Source organism: Hypomesus transpacificus, chromosome 6 (assembly GCF_021917145.1).
Source record: "Hypomesus transpacificus isolate Combined female chromosome 6, fHypTra1, whole genome shotgun sequence".
Classification (NCBI taxonomy): domain Eukaryota; kingdom Metazoa; phylum Chordata; class Actinopteri; order Osmeriformes; family Osmeridae; genus Hypomesus; species Hypomesus transpacificus.
In genome coordinates this window covers 3,169,263-3,186,463 of record NC_061065.1, presented here as the reverse complement: position 1 = coordinate 3,186,463, position 17,201 = coordinate 3,169,263, and the positions used below count along the sequence as shown (strand labels likewise).

The 17,201-nt window shown below is 41.9% G+C and overlaps 2 protein-coding genes across 11 annotated transcripts in view; one reads left to right on the top strand and one right to left on the bottom strand.

Moving 5' to 3' along the window:
- The window catches only part of mia3 (MIA SH3 domain ER export factor 3), a 27,516-nt gene extending 21,360 nt beyond the window's left edge, over positions 1–6,156 (bottom strand). For 3 of the 5 annotated variants that reach the window (XM_047022387.1, XM_047022388.1, XM_047022389.1), the window contains exons 1-6: positions 5,460–6,152; positions 3,765–3,898; positions 3,586–3,672; positions 1,343–3,500; positions 921–1,172; positions 705–832 (exon numbers count right to left, since the gene is read on the bottom strand). In XM_047022387.1, the coding sequence (XP_046878343.1) occupies positions 705–832; positions 921–1,172; positions 1,343–3,500; positions 3,586–3,672; positions 3,765–3,898; positions 5,460–5,580 (2,880 nt within the window). In that variant the 5' untranslated portion in view covers positions 5,581–6,152. Of the gene's footprint in view, positions 1–704; positions 833–920; positions 1,173–1,342; positions 3,501–3,585; positions 3,673–3,764; positions 3,899–5,459 lie in introns of all 5 variants that reach the window. The other 2 variants (XM_047022391.1, XM_047022390.1) reach the window with 2 other exon arrangements.
- taf1a (TATA box binding protein (TBP)-associated factor, RNA polymerase I, A) overlaps positions 1–17,201 on the top strand; it is a 26,183-nt gene extending 8,982 nt beyond the window's left edge. Inside the window, exons 1-11 of one of the 6 annotated variants that reach the window (XM_047022396.1) lie at positions 3,889–3,973; positions 6,369–6,511; positions 6,597–6,760; positions 6,853–6,966; positions 7,063–7,261; positions 7,561–7,682; positions 7,770–7,928; positions 8,039–8,105; positions 8,210–8,333; positions 9,862–10,007; positions 10,162–11,134. In XM_047022396.1, coding sequence (XP_046878352.1) covers positions 6,388–6,511; positions 6,597–6,760; positions 6,853–6,966; positions 7,063–7,261; positions 7,561–7,682; positions 7,770–7,928; positions 8,039–8,105; positions 8,210–8,333; positions 9,862–10,007; positions 10,162–10,337 — 1,395 coding nt within the window. In that variant the 5' untranslated portion in view covers positions 3,889–3,973; positions 6,369–6,387 and the 3' untranslated portion in view covers positions 10,338–11,134. Of the gene's footprint in view, positions 1–3,888; positions 3,974–4,873; positions 5,448–6,368; positions 6,512–6,596; positions 6,761–6,852; positions 6,967–7,062; positions 7,262–7,560; positions 7,683–7,769; positions 7,929–8,038; positions 8,106–8,209; positions 8,334–9,861; positions 10,008–10,161; positions 11,135–16,925 lie in introns of those variants that run through there. The other 5 variants (XM_047022398.1, XM_047022397.1, XM_047022395.1 and 2 more) reach the window with 5 other exon arrangements.

Below are 17,201 nucleotides of genomic sequence, written 5' to 3'. Positions count from 1 at the left end.
TCTTTTTGTCCCATTCTTTTTTCAATTTTAAAGCTCTTATCAACATGGAAAAGTGGTTCGGATTGCTTCGTGCAAATTTTTTTTATTGAAAACAACATTGCAATCGCCTGGCTTTGACGAGGGGGCGGAGAATTCGCATGAATCGCATCAGCTGTGTGCTTGGCCATCAAGTGGTATTTCAGACTGGACGTGCTGCGATGATAACTCAGTTTACAACGACAAAACACACAGATCACTTTGGTCTTGTCAATGGAACCATTTGGCAACTTTTTAAAAGTAAACTTTCCATTCAGAATCTTATTGGCATCCATTTCGGCGTCTCGCGCTCGCCATCCACTCAAAACGTAACGTTAGCCTACTACCAGAGAATGTCTAATATCCGTAAACGGGCTCTGCTACTACTCTTTAGCCGGCTCGCAAGCCAAACAAGTGTGTGTGTGGCGTGCCTGTTGTTTTATTTCCGGTCTAGCTAGATCCGGTGTGGTGTTGTAGTCTTTCTAACGTCGGTAATTGTTGCAACAGCATGTGAAAAAAAACTACAAAGTTTGCTAGGCCTAAAAGAGCGTTAATCGCGCGATAAAAAAATTGACGCCGTTAATTTGGGTTTGCGTTAACGCCGTTAATAACGCGTTAAACTGACAGCACTAGTAATTATTAAAATAAACGCAAGAAAAACACAATTAAACACAAAACCCAGCACTTACCAAATCGACGACTTTTCCCCAATTTTGAAAGAGCACACTGAGGAGATTGTGCATGTAAGCATAGGCTGGTTTAGATGTAGGTGGTCCATCCTCATTTAAATGAGAAGCTGATGTTGATTCCAAAGATCCTAGGAAAACAAAATGTGTTTACATGCTACCATGCCCACAGCATTATGGCTTCATGAATCAAAATGTTTAGTTTTTTTTAGGACATACCTGAAGATGGTTGCTCTGTCTCAACACCAAGTCCGATGTCAAAAGCGTGGTCAAGAATGCGTTGAGGAACCTGCATTTCCTCTGCATCTTTGAAATTTAGCTGATTGTCTTTGTTTCTGTTAAAGTGCCCTCCGTCCTCGTCTATGTCTGCTGAGTTTTGAATTTCATCATGGCTCAACTCCTCAGATGCATTATTTTGTTGGTTCTCCGACATAGTCACGTTATCCTCTTCCTCTATAGCATAATCTATGTCTGTTGAATGAATCACAAGACTGCCTCATTGAGCATGCAACGATATATATGCCATTTGTTGGAATAGTTGACAGTTGGGTTCACTGTCAATGCAATCTTCTATATCTTCAGTGATATCTGCTGGGATAAATATGTAGATGTTTTTTTTCAAAACTAGGAATATTGCTTACCTGTACCAATGCTTGACTGTCTCTCCTTTGCCAAGGGAGCACTGTCACTGATTGCAGAGTACTTCTGACGGAGGGTGAATGTTAGTTCCTGGAAGTCATCAAAGATGGATGCCTCTTCATCAAACATACTGGTGTCCCTCTGTTGAAGGTCAACATTATTATCCCGGCTATCCAGCATTTTCTCAATGTCATCAAGGATTGGCATCTCTGAGGCTTCCAGAATACCCTCCAGCACCTTTTCAATGTCCTCACTGTTGTCACTCTGAGAAAGGCGAACAGCTTTCAATTCTTCCTCCAAATCAGAGAACAATGCCTCCACCTTGAAGAGGTTCTTGAGACCCAGAAACTTTTGAAATCGCTCCATGTCCTCCTCCTTAAAGTGGTCTCGAAGCAGAGTCAACCTTAAAACGCTGTCACTGTATTCTGGCTCTTCTTCTGTTAAAGGCATTACAATCTGGTCAGGGTCTGTGTTTTCTGCATCACTGTACATCTCAGGCTTGTCTGGTTTTGTTTTGACATCTGTGTCATGTTGGTTTAAGTCCAAATGCTCACTTGCAATCTCAGGTTCAATATTCATAGATTCAATTTCTTTGACTTTCTCATGTTCATCCACACCTTGGATTTCAATGGGTTCCATCGTGGATGTTGACAGGGCTGCATTCTCATCCTCAAGGAGTCCTTCACCTTCTTCCTCTAGACCTGGTTCCTCCTCGGGTCCTGGTTCCTCCTCCGGGCCTGGTTCCTCCTCCGGGCCTGGTGCCTCCTCTGGACCTGATGCCTCCTCTGGGCCTGGTGCCTCATCCAGATTTAGGGCCTCATCCAGGCCTGGGAAGTCCTTTGGTGCATCTTTCTTCAAATCAATGATCAAGTGTTCTTTGAATCGTCTGAATTTTGTTTCTTTCTGTTCAGAATAATCTGTGATTGTATCCTTTTTAATTTCCTCGTTTTCTAGAGGCAAGTCTTTATGGCTTTCCTCGTTTGTGGTTTTGACTATATCTACATATTTGACTATGTCCTCCAATTCCTTGGTATTTCTCTCAGAGACAGTATTTAGATCAGCTGGGTTTTCAGTTGTTGGAATGATAAGAGAGTCTGCTAAGACATTTTCAGTCTGTTCAGCAGATCTTTGCTCATCAATATGAAATAATGATGGGCTATCAGGTCTGTTGCTCATTACTGATTTCAACTGATTTGAGTCTTCAACACTGTGCTCACCAGACTTGCTTGTCTCCTCTGGATCCTGCTGTCCTTTCCTCTCCTCAAATTCTTGTGGTGTGTGAGAAGGGTTCTTTAGAGTGGTTTCTGAGACAATCTCTTCCTTGTCTTCATCTTCCTCCTCTGAATTAGGCACATTAGCTGTTCTTGGTCCTCCACTAACAATTGCAAAAACTTTGTCCCCAAGTGATGTCCACATGTTCTTGTCCTCTGAGGCCTGTTCGTCCTGATGTGTGTCCACATGACTGTCCTCTTCCTCTGCTTGCTCAGATGGCAAAGTGTCCTTTTGTTCCAAAACAGAACTTTCATCAGGGAGAGACAGTAATGGAATTTCTCTTGGGAACTCGCTTTCAGCATAAGAAGGATGGTCTACTTTTTCACTCATCTTTTCATAAGAGGTAACCTTCTCAGTTTCCTCATCATCAGAAGTGACAGCATCAAATGTAGTTCCAAGTGTTGTTTTCAACTCAGGGATAGGTCTACCTTCTGAAAATCCCATAGCTTGATTTTCTAAAAGAGACTCATTTTGGGTCAGATTTTCATCCTCGGGATCTGGGGGAGAATCTTTGGTTTTACCATGCTCTGAGTCAATCGCTTCAGATTCCACTGTCTTTGTGTCTAAAGTTGGGTTTGTCCATGATTCAGACCAAGATAATCCTGAAGGACCACTATCAGCTAGTTCACTGCCCCTCTTTAACTCACCAAACAAGCTGTCCTCATCAATTACTGGAGAGATGTCGCTCTCAATTTGATCGCCTTTTATCAAAGTTACTATGCGGGACGACTCAACTTCAACAGTGGTCTTATCTGGACTTGTGTTCTGATCTACAATGTTGCCCCTATGGTTCTCCCCGGATGATGATAAAGAGGCTCTCAGCAAGGAATCGATATCGTAGTTGTCAAATTTGTCGAGTCCAGTTTCAAAGCACACAAAGTCTGTTTCCTAAAAAAAAGAATACATTATTTCTTACAAATTTCAGAACGCAGTCTCGGTTTTAGAAATAGAGTGATGTGTTACTGATATTTACCTCTGCAGGTATCTCAAATTCCTTTTCAGTGTATATATGGTTTATTGCCAAAAGGTCCTTTGGGAAATAGCCAAAGCGACTGCCAACCTATATGAACAACAGCAGCATTTTAAGACAAAGAGATGATGCAGTTGAATCATTGATTTATCCACCTTACTGATGATGAAACATTAACTTACACTGCCTGCCCATACATCCGTCTTTTTGCCAGATAGTTTATAGTAGACATATATTGTCTCTCCTTCCTTAAAAGTCAGGAAACGACAGTCGATTCCATAGAAGTCCCTGACAGCCTTCCCCCGGCATAGGAGCACTAAGATAAGGATAGAAGATAAGACATTCACAGATCAGTTTGTATGTAAACAAATGTCCTTATCAAATGACAAAGGTAAAACTTTTTTGTCTACTTGGGGCTGACCGGGGATAACAGGGCCCACAATATCACTACTAGCTTGTTAGCCTTTGTGAAATTACCAATTGAAATTGTTTGAATCACACAATCAATGTAAATTGTCTTACGACGGAGTTTACATTTTAATTAGATAACTAGTCTAACGATAGTTAGGCTGCAGTGTTTCCCACAGATTAGAAATCTAATTGTGGCGGGGAGGGGTGGGGGTTGTCAGACGGGGGGGGGGGGGGGGGGGGGGGGGTCGTAATAATTCCTTCGTTAATAATTCGTTACACAGTTAATTTGTTAATAATTTGTTACATTAAATATTAATCCAAAATGATTCACACCTTCACAAATTAACAACAACTAACATATCATTTCTGCATTATGCATGTAGCAACGCTAGTGCTAAACAACTATTTAACTGGTCGGCTCCATGACGCCGAGTAAGTAGCTAGCTCCTGAGACTTCTCACCAAAAGAACGAAGGGGAAACTTCGAGTACTGTAACTCGCTCTGGATAAGAGCGTCTGCTAAATGACTAAATGTAAATGTGAGTAAGGTACCTAGCGAAAAGTAGCCTCAACTTTCCTCGACTTTTAGCTACGGCACTAATGCTGAAGGCTCGCTGTCGGTCTTACTAGAACGGCATATGTATGCATTGTTGCTAACGTGTGCTGACGTTGTGACTGTGTGCATATGTGGGAAAGATGAGTGACAGAGAGACGGAGGGAGAGCAGGGGAAAGGAAATGCAGCTGAACGAATACGCTGCGTGTTTTAACCTAAATAGCGATAATAAAAAATTGTTTCACGAAACGCAATGTGTGGCGGCCGGTGTTGACTCTGTGGCGCACCGCCACAAATTAGTCTATGTGTGGGAAACACTGGGCTGGCATCTAGCTTACAGGTTACACCGCCGGTAATGAGTAGGCTAACTTAGCCAGAACTGGTTGGCTTGTTTGCTAACTGGCTATCTAGCTACAGTATACACACTGGACTTGCACAATATGTTTTCAGGCGTTACAATCTAGCAAGCTAAACATTGTCAGTACTGCATTTGAACATAGGCAATGTCGTAGTGACAGATTATCGTAGTTATTGTGAAAACAACATCTAAAACCGTTAGCTGCAAAAGCGATCTAGTATCAAATGTGCTAGCTAGTGGTGGTACTACTACTGCTGGCGAGGCGGGGACAGGGAGAATATAGCAGGCTGTCAACCAGGTTTTTGCTAAACAAGGGTTAAACTGCTCGGTTATCTGCGGTAGTTGGCAACTGATAACGAGGAATATAAAATTCAAGGCACAGTAACGTGACTTAAACTCTTTCCCGTGGGTTACCCCAGGTCACTCATCCAAGTGGCAACAGGTCAAAGATAAATACAGGGATGATGCGGCCGGGGATACTTAAGCAAGCTAACGTAAACGGGTTTCACTGTTAAAGCACCCAGAAAGTTCGTTGTAGAAATAGTAAGTACTCACTGCTGCACTCCTCGTCGGCGCATCTTTTATAGTCGGAAAATCGTCTTTCCACAGAGGCCTTAGAATTTAAAGTATTTGCAAATACAAAAAAAACTAGTAAGTATGTTTTATGTGCTGCCATGCTGGCAGATTTGTTGCCACTGACGGCCAAATACGCCCGAGCATGAGCAGATGAGGTGGACACGTCAGCAAATCTGTAATATCCCTTGTTTGATCACACAACGTAAATTTAGGTTAGCATTCGGTTCTTTGGTTTTACGTTCATGTTCTGTAAAAAAAAAAAAAACATCCATAGGTCAGCTTCTATGCTAAGCTAGTTAGCTTATACTGTGTATTTCAAAGAGTTCACCAACTGTTCGTTGATGTTAAACACTTTTCAATAAAAGTCTTCCAATACTAAATTAAACCAAAAAAACAAGCAAGCATCCTTTCATTCAGAATATTCATACGTTTTACAAGCATACAGTAGCCTATTACTGAACAAAATAATACTGAAATCGGTCCTATTCCTGTTTAGATGCATTCCTTTCCTGTAACAAGATGATAGTCCTTATGTTTCAAACTGTCAGTCACAACAAATGTCCATCAGACTTTATGATAATATTGATAGCATCATCTGTTTAAGATCCAGAATAGGAGAGGCTCTGTTGGCAAAATCAACATTTTTATACCGTCTCAAATCGAATACATTAAAATGTCTTGTTTGAAACTGTAGATGGCAATACACGACTTTATTAACGGTCTCCAACTACCGTAGAAGAAGCATTTTCACCAATGACAGCAGGTCAGGAAGTACGTTTCCTCTGTGATAAGAGGATGCGTGTTTCGTTTACATTTAGGCCTACTTAATCTTTGTCACAATCAGTTGGGCGAAGAGTCTGAAGTAGTATTGATTGTCTATGCGTAAAGCAGATTGAGACTCAAGATTATGGACGACCTAACGACAGAAGTGATTGTGCCAGAGGGTGAATATGAATCCCCAGATGAAGAACACGTGAAGAAATCACAAGGCAAGACATCAAACTTTCCTCTGGCGCCTCCTGTATTCAAAGGTGAGAACTAAATCCATTAGGATGGTGAGCAACTGTAGTTTATATCATACTTACACACAATGTCTACAACCCTGTCTTATTCTAGAGACACCTAAAGAAAGTGGTTTTCACAAGACCATAAGGACATGTCTGCAAAAGATCAGGGAGGCCATGCTGCACCATCGGTGGCTTGAGGCATCACAATTCATGTCTAGCTATTGTCAGACACTAGAGGACACAACCGCAACCATGCCACAACTTCAATCTGAGGTACAGTAGCCTAGGTTCTCAACTGAACATATGGAAACTATTTTGTGACAGGGTCTTTATTTGTGTGTGTGTGTTTTCTCATTGTTTCTTAGATGATATGGAAGATGGGCACCGAGATTTTACACCACAATCCCAATTCCAAGATAGAAGACTACAATAGCTTCTACGAGCGTATGAAAAACTCTGGAGTGAAGCAGTACCTGGTGGTATGTTCTTGGCCTGTGGTTGCTGGTGTCATAGCAATGATTGCAAGTAATGGTTATATCTTCAAACAGTCTAAAGGGAAGTGTTTGTTTTTACAGGTCTGTCTGGAACATGCCTTCCACTTTCTGGTAAAGGGACATTTTGAGGAGGCCAAACGTCAGCTGTCTATTGCAGAGAGCTGGAGGTATGGCAGGAAATCTGCAGGCCAGTCCCAGAGAATTAAACTGATCCAGGCGTACAAAGGCTTCCTGGATTACTTAATCTGGTGTAATAAGAAAGCCACGCTCTCCATTATGGGTAAGGAAATCCAGTATGTTGAGAAACTAAGCCCCAAACATCTATTATATTCTGAAAGACTATGCAGATTCATATTTGGTGCTACAACATCCCCTATAGGCCAGGAAGCATGACTGCACCTACAGGGGACTGAAGCCATCAATTTGAGAATTGGCTTGTTACATTTTCAATAGATTGAATCATAGATTGAATGGCTTCCTGCTGTGCTCATAATTCTGTATTCCACATAAAAATATTGCTTTTCTTGTAATGTTAAAAGACTAATCTAATTTATTTATGACGTGGGGGATGTGTCTTAGATGATCCGGATGCAGGTGCCATCCAAGAGATGCACAGCTACTTCCGTCAGTCCTCTGTCAACCTTAAAGAGGTCATGAAGACACCCGGTGTCTGGGATCCTTTTCTTCTGAGTTATGTTGATGTGAGTCTAGATAACAAGACCTTCAAAAAGTCCTACTCATGAAGACATCTGTATAATCAGCCCATGTTTCACATGTGATAACTGCAGATGCAAGAATTCTACAACGATCATGATGGTGCCCTGAAGGTTCTGAACAACTATTCCTACGACAACGGTTTCCCCCCCAATCCGAATGCACATGTGTATCTCTATCAGTACCTGAAGAAGCATGAAGCCCCTCCAAAAGAACAGATTCAAGTGTTGAAGGTAAAACGTCTTCATAAACGGTTTTAATTCAGTTTGTATCAAATGGATTCACTCAAAGTTGTAGTTGGTCATGCATTAATGGTATCAATTGTCAATTTTCTATCAAACAGATATTGCATGCTCTGGTTCCGAGTCATGCCTTGATGTTGGAATATTGTTCTCTACTCCTGCAGTCAGGTAACTACAACTCTTAACATGTAGCGTAATGTAACATTGTTTGTTAATGACGAATAATCCCGATACCCCCCCCCAAAATTATGGAGGACTTTTTATTTCCCCAGGAAAGCAGAGTAACTTTGGGAAGGCTCTGGGTGTTTGCCTGGATCTCCTGGACTATGCCTGCTGGAGGAACAGCTTGGATGTTTGGAGCCAAGTGAAGAACATCCTCTTGAGGCTGAGGACCAGGTAAGGCGTGCTTCATCCGTCCACATTTGGACTACATCATTGAAAGAGATGACACTGGATTGTCGAACGTCTGGGACACACTGCGAAGCGCCCCTGAGCACCGCGCCACGATCGGCCATGAATTGAGGCTGTTCACACTAGACGCGCAATTCTCTGTGCCAGTCACCAAGCCTTTCACCTCCTCTGAGCTTTCATTTTTCACATGTTACGCTGACATGGTACATGAACATGGCATAAGATTTATTTAGGCAACTTGTTACTTCAACAGCCGTTGCAACATCATCCCAACATACCGTGGCAACATTAGTCTTTGTAAAATACATGCCAGGTCATACAACTCCTTGTAGGTCTAGGCTACTTCTCAACTTCGATGATTAAGTCGTCAAACATTGCTTCCAACATTTCTCGTTGGTTTGTCATTAAGGTTTTGGTGTCTCTCTTGCTTGAGTGTATGCCTGCTCGTCGATCTCACTCTTTGTTAATAAACACAGTTTACTGTTAAGAAAGAACTGACTAATGTTGGCTGGTCAGTCAATGCAATCATCAATCAGGGATTTTTATTTTAAACAATGTTGTATAACAATTGATTAACAATAGCTCATGGCCCAATAACAATTTATTGTTAAAAAAAGTTTTAACCAGCAGTTACTGAAAATACAAACTGATGAGTGCCTCAGAAATTAAAAAAAGAAACATGAAAAAGGAAAGTTTCTAAATGATAAGCCAACTGATAATCTTATTTTGACACAATAACAACATGAGTCCAACAGATGATATTACACAAAGCTCAAAACATTGTATTTGCGCTCAAGTTATTGCAAAACAAATAGCATAAACTATTAACTATCCCTACCAAAGCTGATATCAAACTTCCCTGAGCTGTGCCCAGTAGCTTTATGTCAAGCAACATGCCTGCTTAGTATGCCTGCAGCAATGGATGACCTCAACAAAACATTTTTTTTTATCAGAATTAGCAATAAGGAAATTCTCGGGATTTTATCTTTCAACGGATTGTCATAAGCATCCTGACTTTGAAGAGACATTACGGTGAATTGGGTCTATTCAGAAGGAAACAGCATAGGACTACTGATTTGGTTGAGGTCTATAGCTTCAGTGCACATTTGTGACTTTATAATTTTGAAGAATATCCTAGTTTTTCTCACAAATGTACACATTTCTATGTCTCGCAATTTTTTGAAAACCTACAATGGCCCTAATTGGCCTGTGGTGTGTGCGTGTATATAGGTCTACTGTGTTCATGTTTGCGGAGGTTCCAAAGACACCTGTACCCTAGGGGCCTCATAGTATGGAGATGTCCTTGTGTGTGGCCGGTCCAATTTTATAACATTGGTTCCGAAAGGAAAAAGGCTGCGCTCCCAGGTGCTTCGCAGCCGGTGTGTCCCAGGCGTAAGTCAAGTTACTGGGTGGAAATTCAGTGGTAGCATTTCTCAAGCATTCCATCGTTCCATTCTGGGATGCAACATTTCTGCTTTTGCTGTGGTGTAATGGAATCGCATGTCCACGCTAGTGAAGGATGGTCGGAGATTGTTGAAGAGCTGATGGTGAAAAGAAAAGACTGGTGGCCTGCTCTACATTTTACACACTCCAGTTCAAGCAAGGAGAACGGAGAACTCGAGGAAATTAAAATCTTTGTGGCAGAAGTCCTTTGCCCATGTAAGTTATTCATTATTTATCTTGTGTTAGCATATCATGCAGAGTAACAGTATGAAATTGGCAGCTTTAGCCAGAGAAGACAAAACATGCATGTTAATTGTTTAATGAACACACAGATTCTGTTTTACTATTAACTACAAAACTTGTTTGGCAGCTGCGTCAATGTATAGCTACCAGGTGAAGAGACAGTCCAGAGGTGAATCACTTTGCAAGACCAAGAAGACTAAGCGAAAGAGAAATTATGTGACCTCGAGAAAATGCCGGGAAAACCTCAAGAGAAAGCGTGAACAGACATCAAGAGGAAGACAGCACAAAGATCAATGTGTTTGACCAAGTCTTTAATACTCAGGAACAACTTTTTACATGGACCGTTGAATTAGTAATAATTTGGATAATGTTATAATTTTACTATGTTACTAGCAGAGATGCAGCAAACCAAAAATTAGTGTTCTGAGGCCTTTGCTGTTGCTTCTGTGACACACTAGTGTCCTCCAGGGGGGGCTCATGCTGTGGCTGTGTTGTGTTCTAAAGCTTACCGCTTCTCAATGTTTAAAAGGAACAACTGTGTTCTATGGGAAAATACTACCTCACTGGGTCTTGATGTTTGACTTGAAAGTGGATACTGCACAGATTAACTCAAACTGGGCTCCGTTTGGAATCAGTATGCAATGATTTGACTCCCCTCCTGGTTTGACCTCATGCCTCAACCAACAAGAACTGTCCTGTAGTCTGCTGTCTCCATGTGCTCACATGAGTGACATCTCCTTGTTTGGGATATGAGTACAGTACCAGTGTTGGGGAGGGCGGATGGGGTGCTGTCTCCACCTCTTCTCATCACACGCACAGACGTCTGATTCCTGTAACGCCCTCCCCTATCCCCAGTCATTCGATGCTGGGTAACACAGCTCAGTTTCACAGGCCGCCACTCCAGTGGGACTGGTCTGCTAGCTTCATCATGAGGACACTCAGCTAAATTGTTGGAACCATGAGATGGATGCTGGTGCTTCTGAACCTCACTGCTTCTTGACCTGCACTGTCAGGGCAATGGCACACTTTGTCAGGGACTGTTTACATTGCTGTTGTGAAGGAGTTTGAGTGGTTGACAAATAAAGCAATTTTCACTAATATAACATTTTGATTATGTCCAATAGCTGAATTAAGGAGATTTTTTTTGTATCCACCCATTGTTCATCTGTGCTTTGGTAACATAAGTACAGTAATATTAGATTGCGTTTAGTGCAATGCATGAGTTAAGCAAAATGTCTGCCTACTGAATGAATTCACCCCTTGGGAACAAGCGTTCAATCATTACATTGAGCTCACATGATTAGGACTTTACAGACTGGTATAGTTGTGTGTGTGGTGAGTGCGCATTTATAATTGATAAATAATAGCCTTTACACTTATACAGTGCCCTCCAAAAGTATTGGAACAGTGAGGCCAATTCCTTTATTTTTGCTGTAGACTGAAAACATTTGGGCTTGACATCAAACGATGAATGTGAAACCAGAGATCAACGTTTCAGCTTTTATTTCCAGGTATTTACATCAGGATCTGATGCACAAATTAGAAAATATCACCTTTTTGTTCGAACCCACCCATTTGTCACGTGAGCAAAAGTATTGGAACATATGACTGACAGGTGTGTTTTGTTGCCCAGGTGTGTCCTATTACATACATTATTCAATCAATAAATACCACTGAATGTCTACACTCAGGTTCAGATTGGGTAAGATAGGTTTTGTCTATGCAGACTGTATTCAGAGGTGAAAACAACATGAAAACCGGAGCGCTGTCTTTGGGTGAAAAACAAGCAATTGTGAGTCTTAGAGAAGATGGAAAATCAATCAGAGCCATTGCAGAAACATTGGCCATAGCCAGTACAACCATTTGGAATGTCCTGAAGAAGAAGAAAACTACTGGTGTACTAAGTAACAGACGTCGAACAGGTAGACCAAGGAAAACATCAGCAGTTGATGACAGAAACATTGTGAGAGCTGTAAAGAAAGACCCTAAAACAACTGTTAGTGAGATCAGCAACAACCTCCAGATGGCAGGAGTGAAGGTATCACTATCTACTGTTCGCAGAAGACTTCATGAACAAAAGTACAAGGGCTACACCAGAAGATGCAAACCACTCATTAGCAAGAAGAATAGGAAGGCCAGGCTGGAATTTGCCAAAAAGTACAGAGATGAACCTCAAAAATTCTGGGACAAAGTTTTATGGACTGATGAGACAAAGATTAACTTTTACCAAAGTGATGGAAAGGCTAAAGTTTGGAGAAAGAAAGGAACTGCTCATGATCCCAAACACACAAGCTCATCTGTGAAACACGGTGGAGGTAATGTCATGGCTTGGGCTTGCATGGCTTCTTCTAGGACGGGCTCATTAATCTTCATTGAGGATGTAACACATGATGGCAGCAGCAAAATGAACTCGGAAGTCTACAGAAACATTTTGTCTGCCAATTTAAGGAAAGATGCAACCAAACTGATTGGCAGAGCCTTCATCATGCAGCAAGATAACGACCCAAAACACACTGCCAAAACAACAAAGGAGTTCATCAGGGGCAAGAAATGGAAGGTATTAGACTGGCCAAGTCAATCTCCAGACTTAAACCCTATAGAGCATGCATTTTACCTGCTTAAGAGGAGACTGAAGGGAGGAACCCCACAAAACAAACAACAACTGAAAGAGGCTGCAGTGAAAGCCTGGGAAAGCATCAAAAAGGAAGAATGCAAAAGTTTGGTGACGTCAATGGGTCACAGACTTGCTGCAGTTATTGAAAGCAAAGGATTTGCAACTAAATATTAAGTCTTATTCACTTAAATATGTTTTAAGTATATCTGTTCCAATACTTTTGCTCACATGACAAATGGGTGGATTCAAACAAAATGTGATATTTTCTTAGTTGTGCATCAGATCCTGATGTAAATACCTGGAAATAAAAGCTGAAACGTTGATCTCTGGTCTCACGTTCATTATTTGATGTCAAGCCCAAATGTTTTCAGTCTACAGCAAAAATAAAGGAATTCGCCTCACTGTTCCAATACTTTGAGGGCACTGTAGGTTGTAAGCCAGATCTTGACTATGGGCATGTGATATGACAGGGGCAAGGTTATCGTGTTGTCCCATTTCTTTCACAGGTGTCTGTTCAGCTGCTGTCCTGTTTCCTAGCCGTTTCAGTCTCTCCCTTCGTTCCCCCTCAACAGTGTTCTCACTCACTATGGTGTATCTTGTCCTTCACTCATGCGTGATGGAAATCTCACACATCTATTGTCCTTCCCTGTGTTTTCCGGCCAGCGTTGGGCCTGAACGCAGTTTGCCTCTCCAGACTGAGACAGCTGAAGGGAGGGGGTAATGGTGGTCAGAACAACATCCTTCTCCATCCCCCAGCTCCAATCTGAATGCACCCACAATGGTTTTTTCTCTCAAGTCCATCCCCCATAGAGAGAAGGAAGTGGTTTGAATATGTGTTACTTTGCAACTTGCATTGATCTGGCAGCGGATACCTCTAGCAACTGTGAGACATTACCCAAACAGCAGTTGGCTGGAGCCAGCCTTGGCTTTGATGCAATGTGCAGAGAATAAGCTACATTTACATTTATGCATTTAGCAGACGCTTTTATTCAAAGCGACTTCCAAGAGAGAGCGTTACAAAAGAGCATATGTCACTGATCATAACAACGAGGTAGTCCCAAACATTGCAAGCAGGCAAATCATGAAGCATACATTGTGAAAAAACTAAACAAGTGCCAAAAGGGAAGACCCATAAGAGCATGCAGTTATACAAGTTACAAATTAAAAACAACATGAACCACATAAAGTGCAGGACTTTACCTGTAGAAGATCAATCAGCAGTAAAATATTTCACAGTGAGTACAAGACTTAACTCTTAAGCTAAAACTGTTATGCGTTTTACATTGTCTAACAGATGTGCTGTACCACAAAACATTCTTCTATTTCATATGGCTCATGTGAATGGTGCTTAACCCTAACTGACGAAGGAATTTTCTTTCATGTTATCTTCCGTGAGGATGTGAAGGACCCTGGCCTACATATACTCCTTATTCTCATGTGAGTCCTTTGACCAGGGGGTGGGGGCGTTCCGTGAAAATGGACCCACGCCAATTTAATAAGTGGAAGTGCTTGTAATGATTTTCTTGCAGCTTGCCAGTTGTGTGCGGTTGCTCATACGGGCCAGGGTGTATGACTGTCTGTTGTGTGTAAGTGCATCTGTGTGTTTACTGCAGTTGTCACATAAGTAAAGCCTAGGGTACCAGCCAGACATCAGGAGCCGCTGTATAGGGGTACAGCAGAGAGGTCCAGCTCACAATCAGGAAGGAAACCCAGTCTGGATCCCATCACCTCAAACACCTGGGTCTGTTCTATCTTGTGGTTGTCATGGAAGGGTCTAATAAGGCTGGAGAAGTGTGGGCCCCATTTCTGTCAAGTCAAAAGTATTTTTTGTTGTTGCTCACCTAAAAAAAAAACTGGTAGTCAAGTGCTGTCCAATCAGTGCTGTCCAATCAGTGCGTAGGTTAAATGAAAATGCACTGTCGTTTCTGATGCACTAAAGAAACCAGTTCATAACTGCAGGCACAGGTCATCTCTAGATGTCTATTGAGATGCTGTGGGCTTTACTGGGAGTTTTTATGCCCATCACGTCATATAATTTACGGATCTACCGATCTTTATATTAGGTTTTTGCCCCACTTCCTCGAATGTAATTGAGATAAAAGTGTAGCATACTAGATTGTTTACTAACTTGTGTTCATGTTTACTAAAAATAGAGAAGAGTAGAAGTACTCTCATTAGGGAAGAGGTTGGACAACTGTCTTTAGACAGTCCTCAGTTCTTTGACCTTGATCAGCTACCTCTTAGGCCCTGAGAGAAAGAGAACACAGATTCATGCTCATGTGAGCAGATATTAGGGTAAGTCACAAAGAGGAGAATGAGACTGCTCAAAGAATCCTGTCAACCCTTATCAAGCATGGCAATATAATAATCTTGATTAAGACTTGTCATGTTTTTCCTGTTAACTGATGAGCCGTTACGTAACACTGAGTCTGCAAGTTGACTTGGGGAACACATCCAGGGCTCGAAATTAACTTTTTGAGGCACTTGTCCTTTGGACAAGTGCATTAACGTTTCACTTGTCCATGCACAAAAGTCACTTGTCTGGGTAAAGATTTATCATTTTATATGTTATTTTTTTGTGTTGCAGTTCTAGCTAGCTAGTGTCGGCGGCTGTGAACCTAGCAAGCATTAGCAAAGCTAGCTAACGTTAGCTGTATAACATTTCACTGGGTCTCGCAGCGCTTCTTGAATTCCCTACTTGAGCAAGGCACAGTTTTCCAAAGCCCTGATAGTGTAACTGAGACGACACAGTAAATAATTCAGATTTCAAGTAATAAGCCCCCGTTCAAGTGTTGATTATTAAATTAGCTGCAAGATCTGTAGAGATATTGGGACAAATAATTTTTTTTGTGTCTTGCTAGTGCAGAATTCGGTAAAATAAAATCGGTAAAATAGACGCAATGAGTGGAATATAACGTGGAGTAACATGGCATTTTATTTTGTTTGAGTTTTAACTTGTCCAGTGGGGCAAGTACATTTCTCTTCCACTTGCCCTACAAAAAATCCACTTGTCCCGGAGCGAACGAGAGAAAGAGAGCACCACACATATACAGAGGGGCTTTCACAAGGTGTATGTGTGAGTGAACAGATCAGTGAGCACATCTCCCCCCTCCCCAGCTGACTGCTCATCAAAGCCATACTTCCTCTTTCCCTCTCCCTTTCCCTCTCTGTCAAGCACCCCCCCCCCATCCCTTTCTTTCTCTCTCTTTCTGCCTCAGTACAGGACAGTAAGGTTACTTACCCCTGGTGATGAAGGCCAGTCTGAACTGCTTCATGTGTTCTCTATGAGGTTCTATCTGGGCACACACAAGGCACCTTTAAGTAATGTGGTCCAGATGCAGGGTTTCTGTGTACAGGTTCTATGTGTGTTCTTACAAGATGTCTTTAACCCTGTGTTAATCCAATATTTACCTCTGAATAGCCTCACATGTGCCAATATCTTCTTCAAAAGCGACGGAGAAAAGAAAACGAGAACTGTGGAAGACAGGCATCACACTTTTTTATCCAATAAATCAGTGTTGCAGCCTGCAGCCTACATTTACCTTATTTCCAGAGACAGAGAGATGGAGGGGGTGAGAGAAAGGGAATACGTTTTAATTTAATGCCTGACACGGCATGCTCCTTGAGATTTCTCCCTGGGTTGTTTGATGGGGTGCCTCCTGGATTGAATTAAATTGGTCTTCCCTCACTGTTTTTCTTTATCCCTGTTTCTTTTCTTCATTTGTGGGTACACACAAGCCCAGATGCAAGTTCACACAGACACACAACAGTGAGCGAACAAGGGTCATGCCTGATATGGTTGGCAAGGCTGTAAGGATTTGTAACCATAAGTTAAAATCCAGCCTCACAAAGTGACAGCTTGTGGTGGAGCTGCAGGAGATTTAAAATCAATATATGGTGTACTTGCTGTAAAATATTTTTTACTGTTGCTTGCTTTTCTACAGGTACACTTGCACTTATAGCGATTCATGTTGTTTAATTGTAACTTGTTTAACTAAATGCTCTTATGGTTCTTCCCTTTGGCACTTATTTTGGATGTGTTACGGCCACGGCCTGGTCCCTGTCCCTTTTACACCCCCTGCTGGTTCTCTTGTATCATCCTGCCTAGACCCTACACACCTGCCGCCCATTACCTCATCATCCTGCATACTTCAACCCGGCTTTCCAACCACTCCTCGTCAGATCGTTGTCACAGCTACTGTGGTAGTATGCGCTTTTGACCCTCAAGCATTGCTTGATTCACTTGCCTTCTGTAAACCTGTTTTCTTTGTGCCCAGGATCGTCATCCGAGAACCCAGTCCTGTCTGCCTGCCGACCCGCTGATTCACCAAACAAGACCACGACTCAGGACCACACCCAATAAAACACCTAATTGTATCTGTGCTGCGTTTGGGTCCACTATGTACTATGTATACACCGTAGTAGCCTACTACACCTTAACAGGTTGTTCACAATGTGTGCTTCATGTTTTGGCTACCCGCAATGTTTTTTGGGCTATCTTGTTGTTATTATCAGTGACCTATGTACTTTAGCGTCGGCTAAACGTAAATATG